This window comes from Berghia stephanieae, chromosome 1 (assembly GCF_034508935.2).
Source record: "Berghia stephanieae isolate SIO BIC M18660-M18661 chromosome 1, UCSD_Bste_1.3, whole genome shotgun sequence".
In the NCBI taxonomy this organism is placed as follows: Eukaryota; Metazoa; Mollusca; class Gastropoda; order Nudibranchia; family Aeolidiidae; genus Berghia; species Berghia stephanieae.
Genome location: NC_088360.1, coordinates 94,217,038 through 94,240,176, shown reverse-complemented (window position 1 = coordinate 94,240,176; position 23,139 = coordinate 94,217,038). Strand labels below are relative to the sequence as shown.

At 36.1% G+C, this 23,139-nt stretch overlaps 1 protein-coding gene across 6 annotated transcripts in view; it reads left to right on the top strand.

Annotated features, from left to right (window-relative positions):
* Window positions 1-16,941, top strand: part of LOC144962411 (nuclear pore complex protein Nup153-like) — a 32,888-nt gene extending 15,947 nt beyond the window's left edge. The window contains exons 13-27 of one of the 6 annotated variants that reach the window (XM_078895324.1): window positions 1,368-1,589; window positions 2,873-3,044; window positions 4,727-4,870; window positions 5,617-5,925; window positions 6,965-7,108; window positions 7,957-8,100; window positions 8,428-8,571; window positions 9,231-9,386; window positions 10,554-11,579; window positions 12,340-12,417; window positions 13,267-13,353; window positions 13,707-13,859; window positions 14,615-14,703; window positions 15,182-15,321; window positions 15,958-16,941. In XM_078895324.1, the coding sequence (XP_078751450.1) occupies window positions 1,368-1,589; window positions 2,873-3,044; window positions 4,727-4,870; window positions 5,617-5,925; window positions 6,965-7,108; window positions 7,957-8,100; window positions 8,428-8,571; window positions 9,231-9,386; window positions 10,554-11,579; window positions 12,340-12,417; window positions 13,267-13,353; window positions 13,707-13,859; window positions 14,615-14,703; window positions 15,182-15,321; window positions 15,958-16,018 (3,069 nt within the window). In that variant the 3' untranslated portion in view covers window positions 16,019-16,941. The remainder of the gene's footprint in view (window positions 1-1,367; window positions 1,590-2,872; window positions 3,045-4,726; window positions 4,871-5,616; window positions 5,926-6,964; window positions 7,109-7,956; window positions 8,101-8,427; window positions 8,572-9,230; window positions 9,387-10,553; window positions 11,580-12,339; window positions 12,418-13,266; window positions 13,354-13,706; window positions 13,860-14,614; window positions 14,704-15,181; window positions 15,322-15,957) is intronic. The other 5 variants (XM_078895326.1, XM_078895327.1, XM_078895328.1 and 2 more) reach the window with 5 other exon arrangements.
* The last annotated feature ends 6,198 nt before the right edge of the window (window positions 16,942-23,139 follow it).

The window sequence follows — 23,139 nt, the reverse complement described above, 5'->3', positions numbered from 1 at the left end:
TTTAGCTTATGATATCTTTAGGTTATGCTTTTGATTGACATTTGTACTATTTTTGTTAGATTGCTTGTTTTTTTGTTTTTTTGTTTCAGCGGTCTCTCTTATAACCTCAATTGTGTTGGAAGAGACCTAAAGCAACAAACAAACAAAAACAAAAAACAATCTCCCTAATTTTTATCCTAAAACTCCCTCTCAAATGATGTACCAGGACGGCAGTTATACATTTCTAAGTTATTCCATTGATTTTACAATTGTGCTTGTGTATTGGTCCTTATCTAAGTTCAATTATCCTGTGACTCGATGTAAGTCACAATAATGATTTCCAAATTGGTGCATTTCTTACGTATTTGGATTTGGTTCTTAGATTGTTAGGTAGGATTTTTCTTCTAAAGATGGATTTTTCAGTCCGAGATTTTGCTGGACTTTGGAATTTTGGAATCTATATCCGTTCCCTATTTGAATCAATATCCCTTTGTCTTACTTTTTCTTGGGTGCTTTTATTGTAATTTTTGACAATCCTGTTTTCTTCCTTTTTACTGGCGTTGATATGACCTAAATGTGTTGGAAGTGCTGTAAAACAATCCAACATTTTTATTCACTCAAAAACAAATAGAATTTGATAAGTGTTTCCATTCCATTTTGGAGGTTCCGATAGCTCAGTTGGTAGAGCACTGGCTTCACACACAAAGGGATCGAGACGATCCAGGCTGCAGTCGAAATTTTTTTCTGATGCCCTATCCACCTAGCAGTGAGTGGGTAGCCGAGTCTGTTAGATTTGGCAGAAAGTACTTTGTGATAGACTAGCGTCCTATCCAAAGGATAGCAAGCAATTGCTATTGTCCATTTCACGCTTAAGTAAGGATAGGAATCAATTGCTATTGTCCATTTCACGCTTTAGAAAACGGGATAAATTCCGGCTCCATGGGCCCAATGGCTCTGAACGACTTTTTTCTATTTTTTTTTTTTTTTTTTTTTTTTTTTGCAAGAGATTAGAACCTGTGATGCTATCTATTTTCTCCAGAAGTTAGTCTCACCACAGTTACTAATTTGTTACTGAAAGTGATGAAAATGACAGTCATCGTGTCCTGACAATAGCCATGCATTGAGTCAACTTAAAATCGGCCCTGGCATCTGTAGGATTAAAAAGTGCATTGTGGGTTGGCAGCTCTGATTTATGAGCTAGTAGCTCTAATAATAAATAATTTGCTGTTCTTTTTGCTAATATAGAGACATTAACTTTTAGCTTGGTCTCTGCATATTGGGTTGATATTTCTCAAAAATGTTTCTGAAAAGCTCGATTCTATGCACTATTTGAACTTATGGAATTGCATATTTTTAAAGATAATTAAATGCATTTTTTTATCCTTAAGGTCATGATTATCCCCAATCTGAGAACAGACTTTACCCTGCCATTGTCCAGTATGGCCCCCATAGTTTTATCGTCGGGGAGTGAAAAGCCGGTCACAGTCCCTACTCCCTCGGCAGCTGTGTCCCACAAACCTAGTTGTGGCACTTCACCTCAGTTTACATTCGCCACACCAATTGAGAAGAATCGACCACTGGGATCTCAATTTGGCCGTCAAGCTGATCAAGTATGTTTTCATATGGAATTACTCCTTTCTACCTACAAAACCCCTATCTTCTTTCTTTCCTTCTTTTTTTTCTAACTTGATTTGTAATATGTTATTCTGATTAAAGATGTATTGGTTTCATATGATGTACATTGCAAAGTCTTACCTCTCATGGGGAACACTTTTACGGATCCTCTGATGAAACCAAGCTGATCAAGTATGTTTTCATATTGAATTACTCCTTTCTACCTACAAAACCCCTATCATTCTTTCTTTCCTTCTTTTTTTTCTAACTTGATTTGTAATATGTTATTCTGAATAAAGATGTATTGGTTTCATATGATGTACATTGCAAAGTCTTACCTCTCATGGGGAACACTTTTACGGATCCTCTGATGAAACCAGTGCACGATTAATTTGACAGTTATTCCTTGTAGCTAGCTCAAATTTTGCTATTAGCTGGGGCAGGCAGACACAAATTCTGATCTTTTGCTTGACATTAAATTTATAATGCTCGACAATTGATTTTCATTAAGTAAATCTGTGTTGAGCTGATTAACATTATTATTAGATATTAATATGGGGGAAAGGGATAGAGGTCACGACGCGTAAAATTTTCAATTCAGTGGTTCAGAAGAAACATGTAAATGTTGCTGCTCGAAGCTCAAAGAAGTCGCATATTATCTCATTCGTCTGTAGTGTTTCATTCATCCTATTTTGTTGATAAAGGGGAAACCTGTAACGTCCACATTATCTGTTTTTGTTTTTTAAATTGAAGCTTCCATTCAATTTCTCATTTTTATTCATAAGAGTCATGTAATATTGACATGACCTGTATTGGATTCTGAGAAAAAGTTGAGTTTGCAAAGTGAGGTTTGAAAAATACCAAAAAAAAATGGGACTTGTTAAAACACCTATAACAGTGTATTGATTTTACACTACCTGACAAGAAAGCAGTAATTGTGATGGGACTCATTGTAACCACTTTTATTGTGAGAACATCTGTGGCTGTTAATAAAAATATGTCAAGAAAAGAATTATGATTTGCTTTAAAAGATATATACCCCACATTTAAAGGGATAACTTCAATACATATCATCTTTTTTTTTCAGCACTGAATTGATCTCACAAGCACCACATAACCCATAATAAGTGAAAAGACCATTGAAACTTTTAAATTTGATATGTTGTCTTTTTCCCCAATTAAAAGCATGTAGTGGTATTAAAACAAATTCATTTTATCACTTAGAACTCTTTAGCGGTTTAAAAAAATCTTTTACATTTTGTGCCATCCTTGCTCTTAGGCATTCAAGTTTAGCTCTCCAATCCATGTCTCACCTGGCAAGGCGGGTGCTGCCGGTGCTGAAGAAGGGTCTAAACCCTCTCCTGAGCCAGCAGTTGGGGCAGCTACTCCTCCAGTTTCTATGTGGACACCCCAAATGATGAAACCCAAGGCAATGGCCCCTGATATTGGAGGTATTGTAAATTTCCTTGATTTTGATCTCAATTTTTTTCTTTTCCTTTATATTTTCTTTTTTGTAAAACACCTTTTCCTCCTCCTTAGCTTCCAACTTCCATATTCACCCCCAGCTTCCAAGACATTCCTGTCCTTTTTTAGTGTTTTAAAAACATCCTGTTTTACTCCCATAGTGGGCAGGGAGGTACTTACTGTGTCTTCTATCCCCCTGTACCTGCTTTTCAATTGTTTCCTGTCATTGTCTTGGAATGAGATTACTTGGTTTTGTCCTGATCCTTGCCGGAGTTCCTTAGCTGGGAGGGATATAGTCGAATGTATAGTTATAGTTTTGGGAGATGATATTTTTTTTCCTTGTAAATCATCTCTCTGTTATGCATTGTATTATGTTTAGTTTACATATTATATTATAGGATTGGTAAACATTTGAGTGTATTCCTCTTAGTTGGCTGGGTGGGGATCCTGACCTCCCATAGCGGGCAGGGAGGTACATACTGTGTCTTCTATCCCCTTATATCTGTTTTCCAACATGCCCTCTGTCTTTGTCTTGGAATGGGATTACTTGGTTTTTTCCTGGCCCTCGTCGGAGTCCTGGCTGGGAGGGAGACAGTCAAATGCATAGTTATTGTTTTGGGAGATTATATTTTTTTCCTTGTAAATCATCTCTCTGTTATGTATTATTATATTTGTTAGTTTTAATGTTTAATGTAAGCATTTGAGTGTATTCCTCTTTGTTGGATTTTGTGCTTGTGTCCGGATGAGACTTATAGGTGGTCTCAAACTAAGTACTTTGATAGTGTGCTCTTGGAATCTACATCTGATCCCTATTTGTTCCCAATTCCCCTTTGTCTTACTTTTTCTTGGGTGCTGTATTTGTAATTCTATAACTTTTTACTATCCTATTTTCTTCCTTTTTACTGGTGCTGATATAACCTAAATGTGTTGCAAGCGCCGTAAAACCCTTAAAAACAAAAAAACAAAATCCTCTTAGTTGGGACCTGTGCTTGTGTCTGGATGAGATTTTTAGGTGATCTCAAACTAAGTACTTTGACAGTGTGCTCTTGGAATCTACACCTGTTCCCTATTTGAACCAATTCCCCTTTGTCTTACCTTTTCTTTTGTGCTTTAATTGTAATTCTAGAACTTTTTACTATCCCATTTTCTTCCTTTTTACTGGCGCTGATATGACCTTAATGTGTTGCAAGCGCTGTAAAACCCTTAAAAACAAACATAAACAAACATCCTGTTTTATCCAAGAGTTTTTGTCTTGAATTTGTTGTGTTTACATGATAAAATGAATAATCTGAATGGTTAAGGACAAACATGAAGCAGAATGAACGTTATGTATATGTTAGATTTCATATGCACCTTAAACTTTAGAATAAAATGTGGTTTTAAAGTCAAAAGCGTGCTCCTTCTCCACTATCAAATCAACCTACCAAATCAGGATGAGAATTATTGACAATGTCATAGTGAGATCTTGTACCAAGACAAATCTATAATCATATCTGGTGTTTTATTTTAAAAGTAAAATGAGATAATAAGAGATCTAGCTTATTCAACACCACCCCTCCTTCCACTGTGTGTTGATTGGAATTGCATAGGTATATTTTTTATTTTTTCTCTCCTTTTTGCTTTATCAGATGTTTTTTATTCTATTCTATAATTGAAAATTCTTTTGAAGGTACTTCATCGAGTTTCAAGTCATACACTAAGTGGAATGGAAGTCAGAAAAGCGATAGTTCAAATGCATCTCCCTCCGTTGGTTTGCCTGTAGCAACCACTCTCAAGAAAGGATCAGTGATGGATATTTTAGGGGGCTCATCTAGTAAGTGTAAAGATAGTCTGAATGCTAGTCAGAACAAGCATATTTTAGCTAGAGTATCAATGATACTTTATAATCTCATTTACTCTAAAAGTGGTGGTTAATGCAGTGAAAAACTAGGCTTAAAGACAATCGTTCAAAATTTTCCTCGTCACTTTCAGCTGTGATCGTTTTTTGTTTTTTTCTTCTTTTTTTTCTTTTTTTAATGTACCTACCAGTGTTCCTTTCATGAATCTGAATAGGGTTGAATTGTATCATAGTCATCATCAAATTGTAATAAAAACTTAAGAATTGAAAAGAAGAATTTAGCATATCTTGGCCTGTCAGCTTTGTTCTTGCCAAATAGTGGCATGGTGAATTATTTAAAATTACAGGTAAGCAACTCAGCATTTCACTATTTGGGGTTATTGCCATAATAAATAAATTCCCTTTATTCATCCCTAAGGAGAAATTTTTCTTTAGGATCTATTCCAAGGGAAGACTGGAATAACCCAGGAGTCAGCCGCAGTGCAGCGGCGCAAACTGAGTTAAGGATCGGTGACTTGCTCAAGGCCACACAACGCGGCGGGCTGTCAAACTCGGTACCTTTCGGGTATGAAGCAAAGATCATACTCCTGAACCACACTCTCCCTTTGTGTGTTTAATGCAAACAGTAACTCACTATCAATAAGAAATTAACTTATTGCTCTGCATTTCTCTATTTTTATATGTTCCTTTCATATAGCTTTACATTCTTTCATTCATTGCAGACAGCGGTGGTGTGTGTAACAATACACCATTAAGTGCTATGTTTAAGAAACCTCCAGGTTCTTGGGAATGCGATACGTGTATGATACGAAACACTGCAGATTCTAATAGATGTGTTGCTTGCACAGCACCTAAACCAGGTTCAAAATCAAACAATGCCATTGGTGGTCAAGACCAGTCTTTATCTACTTTGTCTAAAAATCCAACAGGAAGTTGGAAGTGTGCAACTTGCATGAAACAGAATGATGTATCTGCTAATAAGTGTGCTGCTTGCTCTGCCTCCAAACCGGGATCTAAGTCTCCGATCAAAGGTGTGGCTTTGTATATTTCATCATGTTGGTTTCTTATTAATTTGTACCACTACTTTTAATGACTCCTCTGATAGTGCTCACCTTATCAGAAAAAAAAAAAAGATGAGAGGGGGGAGGGGGGGGGGGGGTACAGGATCATATACCAATGATTTTAGTGGATTCCTTACCTTCATAGCAGTAATTGGTTAGTTGAGAGTTTTTTTTAGTGTGGCTGGATGGCTCAGTGGCTAGTGTGACACTCCCCTCCCTCCCCCCCCCCTCCCCCCCCCCCCCCCCTCTCTCTCTCTCCCCCCCCCTCTCTTCTCTCCCTCCCTCCCTCTCTCTCTCTCTCTCTCTCCTCTCTCTCTCTCTCTCTCTCCTCTCTCTCTCTCTCTCTCTCTCTCTCTCTCCTCTCTCCTCTCTCCTCCCTCTTCCTCCCTCTCTCCTCTCTCTCTCTCCTCTCTCTCTCCCTCTCTCTCTCTCTCTCTCTCTCTCTCTCTCTCTCTCTCTCTCTCACTCACTCATCGTAATGGGGTCAGCGTGGCTCAGTGGTACAGTCTTTGCTTCGTAACCAAAAGGTACCAAGTTCAAATAACCTACCCACTGCGCTGTGGAGCAAGTCACTTCACCCTAGATCAACTTGCACTGTGGCCAACGCCAACGTTCAGGTTATTCGAGTCTTCCTTTGGAATAGACCCTAAAGACAAATTTCCCCTATGGGATGAATAAAGGGAATTTTATTTTTATAATTGGTTAGTTGGGACTATTAGATCTAGGGGACAGCACTTTTCCATAGTGTCATGTCCTATACATAGGTAGCAAGCAGTTGTAATTGCTCATATAACAACATCTGGCCATTATAGCTCTAAAGGCTTACCACAATTACAAACTGAAAAGAAAAATTATTTCGTATTTCCTGAAAACTCAAAAGCTTTAGGATCTGTACACATAGAGAAATCCTTAATTATCAATTTTTGAAAATAAAGGTTCTCACAAGTGTAAATGCTGATGACTTGGTAATTATTTTGATCAGCTGAATATCATTTCTGTGTGATTTCAGGTCAGGACAGTAGCAAAATTCCTTTAAGCGAGCTGTTTAAGAAACCAGAAGGAACATGGGATTGCAGCCTTTGTATGATTCAGAACACTCCGTCTGTTACTAAATGTGTGGCATGTGAAACTCCCAAGCCCGGAGCTAAAAGTGGTATGGTCTTATATTCATTTCATTGAAGTCTTCTTTACCCTTTCCTCAAACTCATGGACACAGTAATTTATATATGTCCAATTGCATGCATGGTGATTAATATCACTCTCTATATTTTGTTTTTGACTTGTGTTTATAAAAAATGTCAGCTTTTTTCTCTCTTTTTATTTCATTTAAAGAGCTTCTCCGGTTGAATTGAATCATCCTTATTAATTTTTTCACCAAATTATGGGTTCTCAATAATTAGATTGCCAGTGATAAAAGAATTTGACATCATTATCTGGAAGTCTTCTTTGGGTTTGGTTTTCTGACCTCGCATGGTGGGCAGAAGATCACTCACTGTGTTTTTATGTTTACCGATTTGCTTTCTATCTTTGTCTTGGAATGAGATCTTATTATGTCTTGGCCAGAATCCTTGGCTGAGAAACACTCAGAAGAATAGTATTACAGTATTAGTTTGGAGAGATGATATTTTTTTTTCCTTTTAAATGATCTCTCTGTTATATACTGTAATATTTATTTTTGGTTTTGAACATTATATTTTGTAAGCATTTGAATGTATTCCTCTTGGTGGGATCATGTGCTTGTGTCTGGATGAGACCTTTAGGTGATCTAAAACTAAGTACACTGATAGTGTGCTTTTGGAATCTACATCTGTTCCCTACTTGAAGCATTCCCCTTTGTCTTACTTATTCTCATTTGCTTTTGATAAATCTAGACTTCTTTTCATTTCTGGCCCTTTTACTGGCGCTGAAATAAACCTAAATGTGTAGCAAGTGACATAAAACCCATGAAAGCACTCTACTGGAAGCCTTGAGTAAATTTAGATATCGGTTATGTGATTTCAGACCAGGACAGTAGCAAAATTCCCTTGAGCGAGTTGTTTAAGAAACCAGAAGGAACATGGGATTGCAGCCTTTGCATGATTCAGAACACTCCATCTGTGACAAAATGTGTGGCCTGTGAAACTCCCAAACCTGGAGCTGAAAGTGGTATGGCCATAATCTTTTAAATTAATAGATTTTTTTTTTTGAAATGCCCTTTCCCCATACACAAAAATTATGTTAAGTAAAAAAAAAAAACAGACAATCACTTCGCTGTAATTATGAAATTTTATATTATATTTTTGGCTCTTGATTTTGAGAAAAATTTCAAGCTTTTTTTATATGGCATTAGCATCTTTGTAAATTACATGCTATAGAACCCATTTCATTTATCTCTTACCTTCCAATATAATTTATTTCATTCACTAAGAGTTCATGTTAAAATTTATCTGGGATCTTTGAGTTAGACAAGACTATTAACTTTTGTGATTTCAGGTCAGGACAAAAGCAAAATTCCTTTAAGCGAGCTGTTTAAGAAACCAGAAGGAACATGGGATTGCAGCCTTTGCATGATTCAGAACGCTCCGTCTGTTACTAAATGTGTGGCATGTGAAACTCCGAAGCCTGGAGCCGAAAGTGGTATGACCATATATTCATTTGCATTAGATTTATGTTGATTGAATGTCTTGGGCACATGGGGTCTTAATTATTCACCTTGCTGCGTTCTCTCCTCCCCATGTCCTTTGAGACCATTTGAAATGAAAAAGCAAACCATTTATATCTAAACAGTCGGCATTTTGAGTGGCCCTGGAAAATAATCACTTTTGTTACAATACAAAGAACATTTTTCCCTATTCGGTTTTGTGTTACAAATAAAAAAAGATTGAAGAAAAAGTTTTATATTTACAAATTGTAGAGTTTGTTTTGCTCAACAAAATTAGTATAGCACTCCACAATTGCTTTTGAATTTGAGTTGAAAATTCAATTTGTTTGCTGGGTCATTATGACATTTCAGTACAAATCTTGAAAATGGTCTGTAATGAGAGAGTCAAGATCTACAACTTTTCCTCCATATCAGCGTCCCAAACAAATCAAACGCTCAGACTTTTCTGTCGATAGATAAACAAATCCTGTTGATTATATTAATCCAATGCCTGACAAGACAGGTTTTTAAAAATCATGGTCATTGATAAATGTTGTACATCTGGCACGGGATGATAGTGCAGATTTGGAGTAATTGACTTTGTATCACATTGGAGGGTTCAGCAATGTATCCTTTTCTGTTTGTTCTCAAACAGGGACTGCCTCTAAAAGTGATAATTCTCTAGCAGCCATGTTCAAGATGCCTGAGGGTTCATGGGAATGTGATACTTGTATGGTTCATAACAATTCTACTGCTCTTAGATGCATTGCATGCAATGCTTCAAAGCCTGGTTTGCAGTCTGCTGGTATAGGTTAGTCATATTGATTATTTGATTTGCTTTAATTGTTAGCACTAAATCCTGGGTGGGGATCCTGACCTCCCATAGCGGGCAGGGAGGTACATACTGTGTCTTCTATCCCCTTATATCTGTTATCCAACATGCTTTCTGTCTTTGTCTCGGAATGAGATTACTTGGTTTTGTCCTGGCACTGGCCGGAATCCTAGCTGGGAGGGAAACAGTCAAATGCAGTTATTGTTTTGGGAGATGATATTTTTTTCCTTGTAAATTATCTCTCTGTTATGTATTATTATTTTTATTTTGAATGTATAGTGTAAGCATTTGAGTGTGTTCCTCTTTGTTGGATTTTGTGCTTGTGTCTGGATGAGACTTGTAGGTGATTTCAAACTAAGTACATTGGTGGTATGCTCTTGGAATCTACATCTGATCCCTATTTGTTCTCAATTCCCCTTTGTCTTACTTTTTCTTGGGTGCTTTAATTGTAATTCTAGAACTTTTTACTATCCCATTTTCTTCCTTTTTACTGGCGCTGATATAACCTAAATGTGTTGCAAGCGCCGTAAAACCCTTAAAAACAAAAACAAAAACATTAGCACTAAATCCCCATCACCAACCTTGATCAGTTCTTAATTTTTGTTGTTGTGAGTCTGTCACACGAAAAAATAAATAAAAAAGAAACCCTCGTTTACTGATTGATTTCAAAGAATGGTTGAAAAAACAAAAAGAAGTCTTTTTGGGAGGATAAATTAGATTTATAGTGTAAAAATTCTGTCTTGTGCCTTGGGCGAGCTTGCGGCAAGGTAATTCTTAAAACTTGAGTGCTTATAAACAGAAACCCTTTGCATCGTCTGCATCATTCAGCATCCATAATACAAAATCACATTGAATAGTCTTGCTCAGTGCTTGTTGGTGCAGGAAAGGGTTCACAAAACACATACATTAGTGAAAGATTTATGAATTAAATTGTCCAAACTATGGGGTAACCTGTGGTGCAATGTCTGGTCGGTAATTAGGAGATTTAAGGTTTGATCCTTAGTCGAGGCAGACTGAATTTTAGGGATTATTTTTATCTTGTATTTTTCTTTCTGCTTTGTCGGGAAGTTTTTCATATAGATTTTGATATTCTTATTACAGCTTTTAGAAACTAATTGTTATCTTTTTTCTTCTGTTCAAATACAGTGTCTAAACCTTCCTCAACTAAAGACAATCAAATGACAATAAATCCCAGTGGAGGATTTTCCCTGAACTTTTCTACAACCACCACAACCACTGGTTCTGCTGGGATAAAGTTTGGCAGTGCCTCTGCTTCTGTGATATCTTCAAATGCAGCCCCACCCAGCACCGGCTTTAATTTTGGAAACAAAAACACAGATAAAGACAGTAATAGTTCTTCTGTAAATACTAGTAGCAACAATACCACAAAGACAACGCCTTTAGGTGGTGGGATCCAATTTGGCATGCCATTATCATCTAGTTCTCTTAGTAACAATAGTAATTCTTTGGGAGGTATTCAGTTTGGAGCGGCAGCAACTGTTAGTTCTGGTGCTACTACTGTTGTCTCCACTGCTTCAAGTGTCAATATTTCATCTGGAGGCTTTCGCTTTGGAGCACCAACTGTGGCTTCTAGCACTCCGTCATTGTCAACATCATCGTCATCGTCATCATTTGGTTCCGCAGCAACAAATGTTAGTAAACCTACCTCCGGTTTTCAGTTTGGGGCACCCACAACTAGTTCAAGTGACACATCTGCCATTAAGGCAGGACTTACTTTCAACAACAATAATAATGAATCAAGTCAGAAGACTTCTTTACACGGTAGCCAAACCACATTTAGTAACTCCTCTTCTTTGCCGAGTTCTAGTACATCTGACAATAATATTAGTAATAATAAAGCAGCTGTAATGGGTGGCTTTCAGTTTGGTTCATCTGCCCCGGTACCATCATTGTCGTCATCGGCTATCCCAGTGGGGAAAAAATCTGAGACACCTTCAGTTACTTTTGGAGCAGTGCCTCCCTCTACAAAGAGTCAATCCAACAACAGTCCGTTTGTCTTTGGTGCTCCAGTGTCTTCAACACCCCAGCAAAATGCTGTTGGACTGGGTATGGGTCAAAGTCTGGCTGCATCATCAGCATCCAGCCCCCTAGTCAATGGTGTTTTTGGTTCAGGCCATGACCCGAAAAAATCACTGGAACCAAACAATACAGGTAAAAATGCACAAATGCTTAACTGTTAGTCACCAATGTTTCTTAGCTGTGTTAATTGTTAACATTTTGTCTCGTTTTGAATCTTACAAATGGAAGCATTGGAGAAAATGTTGCTCAGCACATTGCTAGAGATGATACAACTGACCTGCCCTAATCTGATATAATTGGGAGGTGTAATAAAGGTGTAACATTAAATTTGATATTAAAATGAGACAGGATGTCCACCAAAGTCGGATTTTAGTCGTTTTTTAAAGCCGGAGTTGGGCAAAGTTGAATTTCGGTCGGTAGAGCAGATCCATGTTCTGAAAAAATGAATATTGGTTGGAAAAATGAGAATGTTAATAAATTTCCTACTACTTAAACTGTCACCACCACTACAACTACTGCTTCCTAATACCACCACCTAAATCCAGAAATGGCAGAAATCCCATGTGAGGCAGCCTTGATTTTTGCATTTGCTTTCACATAATTACAGTAAGGCTATCTGTGTTTTTTTTTTAATCTTTGATATTTGCATACAGTATTATTTATAGCACACTTTATAGTTTTTGTGAGTTTGAATCATATATTTGGATTCAATTTTCATCTTATAGAATCTGGTAAGTCAGAATGATTTTAAACTATATCATTGTAATCAGATATTTTTCATGAATTTGACATTTGCATCCAGATATTCAGGGGAGGTAATAATTTTTCTAGTGAGGGTTTACCATTTTCCTTTTCATCAGTGCATGATGATTTATTAATATCTCCTTCACAGGATTCAATACCTCATCTGGTGGTTTTGCATTTGGATCCAAACAAAATACTATCACAAAGAGAACCCTTGACAGTGCTGGTAAGAATTTAAATGGAAGTTACCTATCTTGATGTTACTAGGTGGTGTTTCTGACCTCCCATAGTGGGCAGGGAGGCACTTACTGCGCCTTCTATCCCCCTATGTTTTCCAACGTGCTTTCTGTCTTTGTCTTGGAATGAGATTAGGGTACTTGGTTTTGTTCTTATAAATCATCTTTGCTATGCACTGGGTTTGATTTACACATATATATGATTTGTAAACATTTGAGTGTGTTCCTCTTAGTGGGGACATGTGCTTCTGGCAGGATGAGAAGACGAGGTGATTTTAAACTAAGAACTCTGATGGTTGTATGCTCTTGCAATTTACATCTTTTCTGTATTTGAACCAATTTCCCTTTGTCTTAATTTTTCTTGGGTGGTTTTATTGTAATTCTAGAACTTTTTTCTATCCCATTTTTGCCCATTTACTGGCACTGATTGAAATGATCTAAATGGGTTGCAAGCGCCGTGAACAAAAAAAATAAATATCTTTGATGTTATGAAATCATATTTAACTTTGCAAGATATTATTTAAACACTCGCATATTGTATTTTTCATTGTGTTTTTACTTTGTAAGGTACTTTAATAATGTAAATAGCACGAAGCAATTTTGTTATTAATCAGGAATTCATGATAAAACCAAGACATAGAATGCAGGTAACTTATGCATGGGTATAGTATTACAAAAACCATCATCTTATGCACAGATTTGAGAATAATTATATTGATGACTATTTTTTATACAATCCGATATTTACTTTTCGCTGTCTGAAAAGCTATGTTATTGATGATAATGCATTTGTATATTTTATTGTTATCATCCCTCCCTCTCTTTAAAAAAAAAAATAGATAATGAAGCTCCAAGTGCAAAAGCAAGTCTCTCATTTGGTACAGTACCTAAAGAGCCTACTGTGAATGGTGGATTTAATTTTAATGGTGAGTTTTCTCTCTTAGGTCTTAACTTGAAAGACTTTAGCTGAGGTCTAACACTTTTTAATTTTTAGGAAGTTTCAACTATGATACTCAGCAGGTGTTGCAATTATTTGAAGAGTTAGAAATATTTTAATTGATAATGTTATCGGATTAGTCATCCTTATGACATCCAACAGGTGTTGGAAAAGAGTAGATGTGTTAAGATTTTTTTTTAAAAAGAAAAAGAAAAAATTCATGCACAAGAATAAGTTTTATTTTTAGTATATAGGAGAGGTGAGATGTAGAAGACTGAAGTACATCTTTAATTTCGTTGTTACGTTTTGTCTTATTCAGTATCATTATCTTATATTTTAAAGCAAATGCAGGTTCATTTGCTTTTGGATCTAGCCATCCAGCTGGGGGATTTCAATTCACTGCTAACCCTGCAGGTCCAGCTGCACCAGCACCAGCCACAGCATTTGCATTCACTGCCAAACCAAGTCAGCCATTAACACAATCGGCCGGCACAAGTGAGCCAATTTGTTTTAAATCTATCATCTAATCATCTATTTATTTACTTATTTATTTATTTTATTTTCGGTTTTAGAATTTATCTCATATTCCATTTTAGACTGAAAAAAGAAGGGTGTAAGAATGCGATAATTGTATAACTACATTTTAAGCCATGCTACCTGGCAATTCGCAAGTATTTCCTCTCATTTAGGTTGTTATTATTGCCATTTTTGACATTGTTTAGAGTATTTTGCATTGCTTTGATTATATTTTTGTCTCTAGATTTACATATTATTTCCAAATTATAAAGGAAATAATTTACCGTCTTTCAGTTTATTTTAAAAGGGAGATAATCTGTGTCAGTGGCTCACATTTAATATTACATTACAATATAAATATTTTGTCTTTTTGCTTGATTTGCTGAAAACTAAACAGTCAAAAAATTTCTTTAATGTATTGTAGTGTACTATTTTCCACAGAATGTAACTTATGATTAATAGCGGTATACATAGAATGCATGTACTGCTACTTTAATAACATGTCTTCATTCTTTACGTTGATTCAAAATATAGTTCAAAGAAAGCTTAAGATCTATTGGACGATTTTGTGACACACATTGGTTCCTGAAAAGCCGGATTAGATTTTAAAAACTGAGATCTTGCTGGACAACCCTGGTTATAGAATTACTTGGTTTGAATTTTGATGTGGCTATGAAATATTTTACAATAGATAAATACTTATGCTTCTCTTTTCTCTTCTCTCTCCCTTCCAGGTGAAGTTTCATTTAGCACTACCCCAAACTTTAACTTTTCTGCAACTCCTGATGGCAATGCAGTCTTCCAGTTTGGATCGAAGGCAACTGTAAGTTGTAGAATACCAGCACTGATGGTGATAATGATTTAAATGTTGAAATATCGTCGTCATCATCATCATCATCTGTTTTAGGTCATTTCATTTGTTATGTTTTGCCTATATGTGAAAGTCCTCAGTTCCTATTCTTTCAAACGTTGCAGCTAACCTCATCTGATTTTTAGTTTTTCAGTTTAAGAAAGGATGCAAAGAAAAAGCAATAGGCAAATAATTTGACTCCTTCTTTCAAAAGAACTGTTTATTCATCATCATCATTGTCATATGATAAGGAAAGTGAAACAATCATATCTGTCCAAACTGGTGATTTTATTTTAGGACTTATTCTTTAAACTGCTATTTACACACATAAAAACTTATGTTTAATACATGGCACAATTGGTTGTCGTGTATATAATATGGCTGCTGCTATTCCCTTTTTAAATTGACAAATTATTTGTGAACAGTTACTGATTATTATTTCTTTTCACAGTCAGAGCAACCCTCTTCAAATATGTTTACATTTGGAGCAGCGTCTTCCAATGCCGCAGCCCCTCTCCCCAGTATCCCTGTGTTTGGTGCCGCACCAGCAGCTGCTGCCGCTCCAAATGCTGTAGGAAGTTTTAACATGGGGTAAGTCCATTTCGACGCAAATTTTCTAACGGGTCCATTTTAACTCGCTACCCTTAGTATTGTTGGAAATTTAGATGAATCAGTCTGGATTTAGTGGGCAGTTGAGGGTACTTCTGGGTAGGGTCTTTTATTTCTTTTCTCCATGGCTCTCTGTCCTCGTGACTGTTTTGCTTAATCCCTGGCTAGAGACTTATCTACGAGGGTGCTTTCCTTGGCTTTTTTATTTTTCTTCTCCTTTTTTTGGAAATTTTTTTTTTCTCCTATAGATGATCTCTTTTGAGGATGTTGGTATTTAGAACCACCTAAACGTGTCCTCATTTTAGCGAGGATCTTGTTCCTTTGTATATGTGAGTCATAAGGTGGTCATGGTGGACTTGGTTTAGGAAAGATATCTGGGTTCTGTGTGTAGATTTTCTCCCTTGTCTCTCTTTTCCTTTGGCATTTGTGATCTATGAGTGTAGCAGATACTGCTAAGACCTTTTTTTGTGTAGTGCACGATCTTCCTTTTGTAAAGCCCCAGAATGATCTGAAACTGATGTGCAATCTGGATATACCTAAAAATTATCACACTAGGCAGTAACCTTATTACATTTAATATTTAATTCCCCTTTCTTTTTTTCACTCCCACTTTTACAGGTCTGCTGATACAAGTCAGAGGAAAATGAAGAAAGCAGTGCGACGAATCAAGCCTCGGTGATAAAAAGTGTTAGATACTAGTTCGTTCATTAATCTCGGCACCAAGGCTGGCCTTTCTGTGCATTTCCATTCCAATTCAATCGGATTGGAAATCACATTGTAAAAGGATGTGGTGTAGATCATATACAGTGACTTCTTAAACTGCTTGCTTGAGTTCACTGTTAAAGCCCAATTTATGTGCATCTGTGACAGCTGTTTGCTCTTGATCTGTAAGGAATAGTGTTGTTGCTCATTAAGGTTTTGGTAAAGGATATCCAGTTCTAAGTAGACTGGTAACTACCTAATAAAACTGATTGTATGTAAGCTGCATATTTTGTTGCCTAAAAACTATTCAGCTGAATTTGTGTCATGCATTCCTTCAGCATTACAATATTCACAAATGGCAATGTGCTGTGACACTCTTATCTTAAATTGGAATATTTCTTTGTTGCCACAGGATGAAAATTGATTGGGAGGGATTTCGTCTTATTCGTTTTAATGAGTGATGTGAATTGTGGAAAGCGTATTGAATTCCCTTACTCAATCCTGATCGACCTATAATCTTAAACAAGATTTGTAAAATTTATTTGGCATAATTATTTGTTTATTTTTACAATGCTCTTTTTAATTTTTGTGCACCTCTTACTGTTCACAGATGAATTAAAATCATTATTGTCTTTGGATAAATTGTGTATATGGAAACTTACACCTGGTAATGTCTGGAGTCCTGGGACCTTTCACACATTCAATTCCAATCAAATATGAATCGACTATTCCCCCCCCCCCCCCCCCCCCAATTATTTCCCCTCTCTTTAGAGATTTTTCTCATAAAAAAAAAAAGAAAAGAAAAGAAAAAAAAACTTTGTGAAAATACTTTGGTTTTACTTGATTCACCATCTGTTGAAAACTTAAGCAAAGCTACATTTTAAAAATCTCAGCCAAAAATCTTGTACCTCATAACTCGACTGATTAAGATAACCTGCTACTCAAGACTTTTTTTTGACAGTTTTCGTGGGAGGGGGGAGGGGAGGGAGGTAAAAGAGAGAATTGTTTAAGCGTACAGCATTTTTATCTGATGAAACCCATTTTCGAGCTTCTTTCTATTTTTACCCCTCGAAATAAGCATTTTTTGGAGCAAAATAGAACTAGAAGACATAAAGCAAGAAAGAAAAAAATTGTTGAAGAAAGTTTAGAATAATTGAAAAACAAAATTGAACTTTTCGTTCTGCATGCAGATGTTTTGGATTAATTGAATTAATTATATATTTACGTATTTCCCTTTTTTTTGGTATGTTGTTCGGGTCTTATAAATTTTAAATGGTCAAACAACTTTTGCTGTTGTTTGAAATGTGTCCAGGTTAAAATAGAGGTTTCCGTATTTTATAATTGGTGGTACATCCCATTGGTCCAACCAATTTCCTCAGCTTAGTTCCATGTCAGATTATTATCTACTCATTTTTGTTTCCATTAAAAGTATCCATTTAGGATTGAGTAAAAGTCTTTTGATTTGCTTAAATTGAAATTTGATAGGGTGCTGACCTTTGGCTTAAAATGGCCCCAATTGTAAAGCTTCCATTTATTTGTCTCTATAGAAAATGCATTTGACACTAAATTTTTCTCTGTAGCTTCCAACATCCACAATTAATAGACAGCTACTCACAATATACACATAACTAGATACAATTTTGGGATGCTAGTCATATAGTTTAGTATTTTAAAATGATATTATTTCTGTTGATCAGTGAAAATCATGCACAACTTGCTGGTAAATCTTCTAAGCTAGGTTGCCCAAAAAGGATGATTTTGCTGAATTTCATGACTTGTATGCTTTTCCAACATCGCTTCACGATATTCTTCATATGTTGATGGGTTAATGTTGGAATTGATTGTCAAACACATTCCCTCTATACATTTTTGTTGCTGCCTCCCTTGTTTTGTAAGAAAGAATGGAGAAGGCTCTTCTTTTTTTTTTTGTTTTTTTTTTTTTCCTTCTGCTCTTCCTTTATTTCTCTTTCTTTCTTCTCTTTCCTTTTTTCCTTTCCTCTTTTTATTGTTTTTGAAATGGTGTGTCCCGAGTTGTTAAGGCAAGAAAATGCATGTGTTAATTGAAGTAATTTTGAATGATCATTATCAATATTTTACACACAAAAAATGTTCATTTATGTTACTTTCTTCAAAGGCAGTGGTAGTATCAAGAGGCACATATTGGAGAATCCTCTGCGTATTTATTATTGAATTTCTGTGATCGAATTATTGTAAGTTCAATATTGGTTGATTTTTTTTCTCCATAATTTTTGGCCAGTTGACAATAGGTCTCAAGACCTTCAAATATTCAAGCTTCAAAGAGTTGGGAATTTAATAATAGCATGAGAGGTGGCCGCAATATTTGAATGTAAGGGAGAGGAAGTCTTTATGCACCATGCCTGCCTCCCTATGCTTAGGTCATATAATTTTAAAATTAAAGTGCAGAATTAAATGTGCTTAAAGAAATGTATTCTGACCACATAAACTGGCAAACTTGTTATATATATTGTCATTATCAATGTTGTTTTTATGTAACAATGATGAGTAATTTTGTAAATGGTAAAAAAAAAAAATAATTGCATTGTTCGTTGTTTTTTTGTTGTAAATAATTAAAATCGTACTGCGCATTGCATTTACATAGTTGGTTTGGATGATGTATGATTTCTTTACCATTATAATATTGTGTAATTTGAGAAATGTCTTAAAATGTGCCAAATGTCTTTCCAGTCTCATCCCACTTCCAAAGGGCTGTTATAATTGAAATATATGGTGGTTTGGAAAGTTTCCTGTTGCTTGTTTTAAACTAGAATAGTTGAATGACAGATCAATAGCGATTTATTTTCTTGAATTGTTGCAATTATGTCCAGTGACATAATTGCAACAATTCAAACAGAACTGAGGAGTTGGAGAAAAAAAAAAGAAAGCAGTGGCATAGGACAACTCTATATACTGTCAAATGGAGTTACTTTTCTTCCTCGAATGGAGACAGATTTGTTTGTACTCTGATCCATTGCAGTGATTTCCCCTTGAAATGATTTGATCATGCAGTTTTTACAACAAAATCAAATGCAAACTATTAGTTGATCGGATGAAGCAAAGTGATACCATTTCACTTTACAGGTCATAGGTGATAAATGACCAAACACGTTAAGGCTTGCTTTTCTACTGATGAGACCATTTGAAGTTGTTAAATAGTGCCATAGAATTGAGCAAAGATGTATCTAAAATAGTTCAGCGGTAATAATGCACAACACATTATGGAACACAGCTAGTTAATAATTATATAGAGATCATGGTGGGTGGCTGGGTGGGGTTCCTACATCCCATAGTGGGCAGGGGGGTACATACTGTGTCTTCTATCCCCTTATAACTGTTTTCCAACATGCGTTCTGTCTTTGTCTCGGAATGAGAGGTTTTGTCCTGGCCCTGGCCGGAGTCCTAGCTGGGAGGGAAACAGTCAAATGCATAGTTATTGTGTTGGGAGATAATATTTTTTTCCTTGTAAATCATCTCTCTGTTATGTAATATTATATTTGTTATTTTCAATGTATAATGTTAGCATTTGAGTGTATTCCTCTCTGTTGGATTTTGTGCTTGTGTCCAGATGAGACTTAGAGGTGATCTCAAACTAAGTACATTGGTGGTATGCTCTTGGAATCTACATCTGATCCCTATTTGTCCCCAGTTCCCCTATGTCTTACTTTTTCTTGGGTTCTTTAACTGTAATTCTAGAACTTTTTACTATCCCATTTTCTTCCTTTTTACTGGCGCTGATATAACCTAAATGTGTTGCAAGCGCCGTAAAACCCTTAAAAACAAAAAAAACAAAAATGTATAATGTAAGCATTTGAGTGTGTTCCTCTTTTTGGATTTTGTTCTTGTGTCCGGATGAGACTTATAGGTGATCTCAAACTAAGTACATTGGTGATATGCTCTTGGAATCTACATCTGATCCCTATTTGTTCCCAGTTCCCCTATGTCTAACTTTCTCTTGGATGCTTCAATTGTAATTCTAGAACTTTTTACTATCCCATTTTCTTCCTTTTTACTGGCGCTGATATAACCTAAATGTGTTGCAAGCGCCGTAAAACCCTTAAAAACAAAAACAAAACAAAACAGTCGAATGTATAGTTATAGTTTTGGGAGATGATATTTTTTTCCTTGTAAATCATCTCTCTGTTATGTACTGTTACTCTTTTCATTTTTAACATATGCTTTGTAAACATTTGAGTGTATTCCTCTTAGTGGGGACCTGTGCTGGTGTCTAGAATTTTAGGTGATCTCAAACTAAGTACTTTGATGGTGTGCTATTGGAATCTACATCTGTTTCCTCTTTTCTTCCTTTTTACTGGCGCTGATATGACCTTAATGTGTTGCAAGCGCCGTAAAATCCTTAAAAACAAAAACAGATGATTAGCCCTGGTATCTGAGGGGCTAAGTTTTAAAGTCAAATGTCAATTTTATTCAAACTTAAATCCTATTCAGCTCTCATAGAACTGAAAATTGTCATTTACTATAGGCACTGATTAAGTGCTTAGTACAGAGGAAAGGACCCTGTTCTGTGTAAGAACTAGCCCCATCTGTGTCTTTCTTTCTCTTGGTTGCTTGCAAGTGCTTGTTTTTCATCATCTTCCTTTTTACTGGTAGTGATCTTAAACAGTTTGGGCGTAACATAAGCATGGTTCTAAAATTTCAAGTCTTAAATGCAACTGAATTGAAGTGTTTTCGCGGGACGTATTTTTGTGTTATTCAATATCGCTTTTCAAATACAATGTCAGGGCCCTATGATAAGGCTTTGCTTTTAGTTGAAATTGTAATATATTGGAATAAGTTAAGTTTGCTGAGATGCTTTAACTGTTTTGCATACGATGTCAAGACCTTTTTTGTTGATGTAATTTTGGCGTGAAATGTTATTTCAAATGTCGATAAATTAAGTTGACCCACAAATTTTCTTAATTTATCGAAATTTGAAGTAGACGTTTTCCCCGCCAAAAGGAAAAAGGAATGTTTTGTCATTAGACTGAAGAAATGTTGTTGTTACTGTTCTTTGTTGCTGGAAGTGGGATTTGTTTCCTAAATTTTGTTTTTGTACATATTTATGACAATGGTTTTCTGCGTTGGGATGTTGATACTGATATTTTTGAAATGAGATGTGAAATTGATAAATTTTTTTTTGTACGTTTTTTTAACAATCAAATGTTTCTCAAGATTTTGTTGTCGGCCACATTGTGTTATTTGATTTGGATGTTAACGTTAATGTTAAGAAAAAATACTGACTTTGAAGAAAGGACGGTCATGAATGTTTTGTAAATAAATTTGAATCCCATTTGTATACCAGCGTTGTTTTGGTTTGTTGCAAATAATAGATTTCGCTTCCTTTGTTGAGGGAACATTTTATTTTTATATCTTATAAATCACCCCTCGATTATACAGGTTATCCATACTGGGTGGGGTTCCTGACCTCCCATAGTGGGCAGGGAGGTACTTACTGCGTCTTCTATCCCCCTATATCTGTTTTTCAACTTGCTTTCTGTCTTTGTCTTGGAATGAGATTACTTGGTTTCGTCCTGGCCCTGGGAAACAGTCAAATATATAGTTTGGGAGATGATATTTTTTTCTTTGTAAATCATCTCTCTGTAATTGTTAAGTATTATATTTGTTATTTTGAATGTATAATGTAAGCATTTGAGTGAATTTCTCTTTGTTGGATCTTGTGCTTGTGTCTGGATGAGACTTATAGGTGATCTCAAACTAAGTGCATTGGTGGTATGTATGCTCTTGGAATATACATCTGATCCCTATTTGTTCCGAGTTCCCCCTGGTCTTACTTTTTCTTGGGTGCTTTAATTATAATTCTAGAACTTTTTACTATCCCATTTTCTTCCTTTTTACTGGCGCTGATATAACCTGGAGCTGGGTGACCACATTTTATCTACATAATAAGTTGTTACCTCCGGGTACGATCTTTTTGACCCCTCATGGTAGGCTGGAGGTCACTTGCTGTCCTCTATCCACCCGTATCTGTTTTCTGATTTGCTTTCTGTCTTGGAATGGGATGGACACCTGGGATTCGGTGGGGTGTCCCATGGTAGGCAGCGAGGTCACTATTTCTGTGCCTCCCACCCCCCTCTATTTCCCTTTTCATGTTGCTTTCTGTCTTTGTCTTGGAATGAGCTTACTTGCTTTTGCCTGGCACTGGTCAGGGCTCTTGGCAGGGAGGGAAACAATCAAATGTAAAGTAATAGTTTTGAGAGATTTTGTTTCCGTTGTAAATCATCTCTTAGTTGTGTACTGTTCTCGTTTTTGTTTAGAGTATTTTGAGTGTATTTTGTAAACGTATTAGTGTGTTCCCCTTAGTCGGATCCTCTGTGTGGAGTCCTCTGACCTCCCATGGTGACCAAAGGATCACATGCTGTGTCGCCTATCCCCCCATATCTGTTTTCCTTTTCCATGTTTCTCTCTCGTCTTTGTTCTGGATTGAGATTGCCCTTTTTTATCCTGGTCCTGGCGGGGATCCTTAGCTGGAGGAGAAACAGTCACATGCTTAATACCTTTTTTATGAGAGATGATCTTTTTCACCCCCTTCAAATCATCTCTATATTATGTATTTGTATTGTATTGTATAGGTAGTATACGCTTGGCTAAGAAGCTCACAACATTGCCAAACGGACAAACACACAAAACTATGTATAACCTTGAACATTTATAGTTTGGTCAATACAGTTTAGTGAGATTTACTCATAAACGCGGATGGCAAAAAGCAATTACAAAGACCCGAGTGACGTCAAATTCGTACTATCTATATTGTACTTTGTGTAAACAATTGTGAGAAGCTTTCAAAGTCTGACCCTTTGCTTTGGCCTGGATGGGACATTTTAGGTATTGTCAAAATAGGCACATCGGCTCATGGAATATTAGGTCCCCATTTTGTACCAGTCCTCTTTGTCTTGCTTTTTCTTTGGAAATTTTTATTTCAGATCTACAACTTTTTATCTTTATCATCTTGCTTTTTACAAGCAAAGAGACGGATATCAATCCTTCTTCTTCTTCCAGTGTCATCTCATGGGTTGAGGTCGACTTGAAATGACACGCCAATCTTCCCTGTTGACGGCTGCCGAC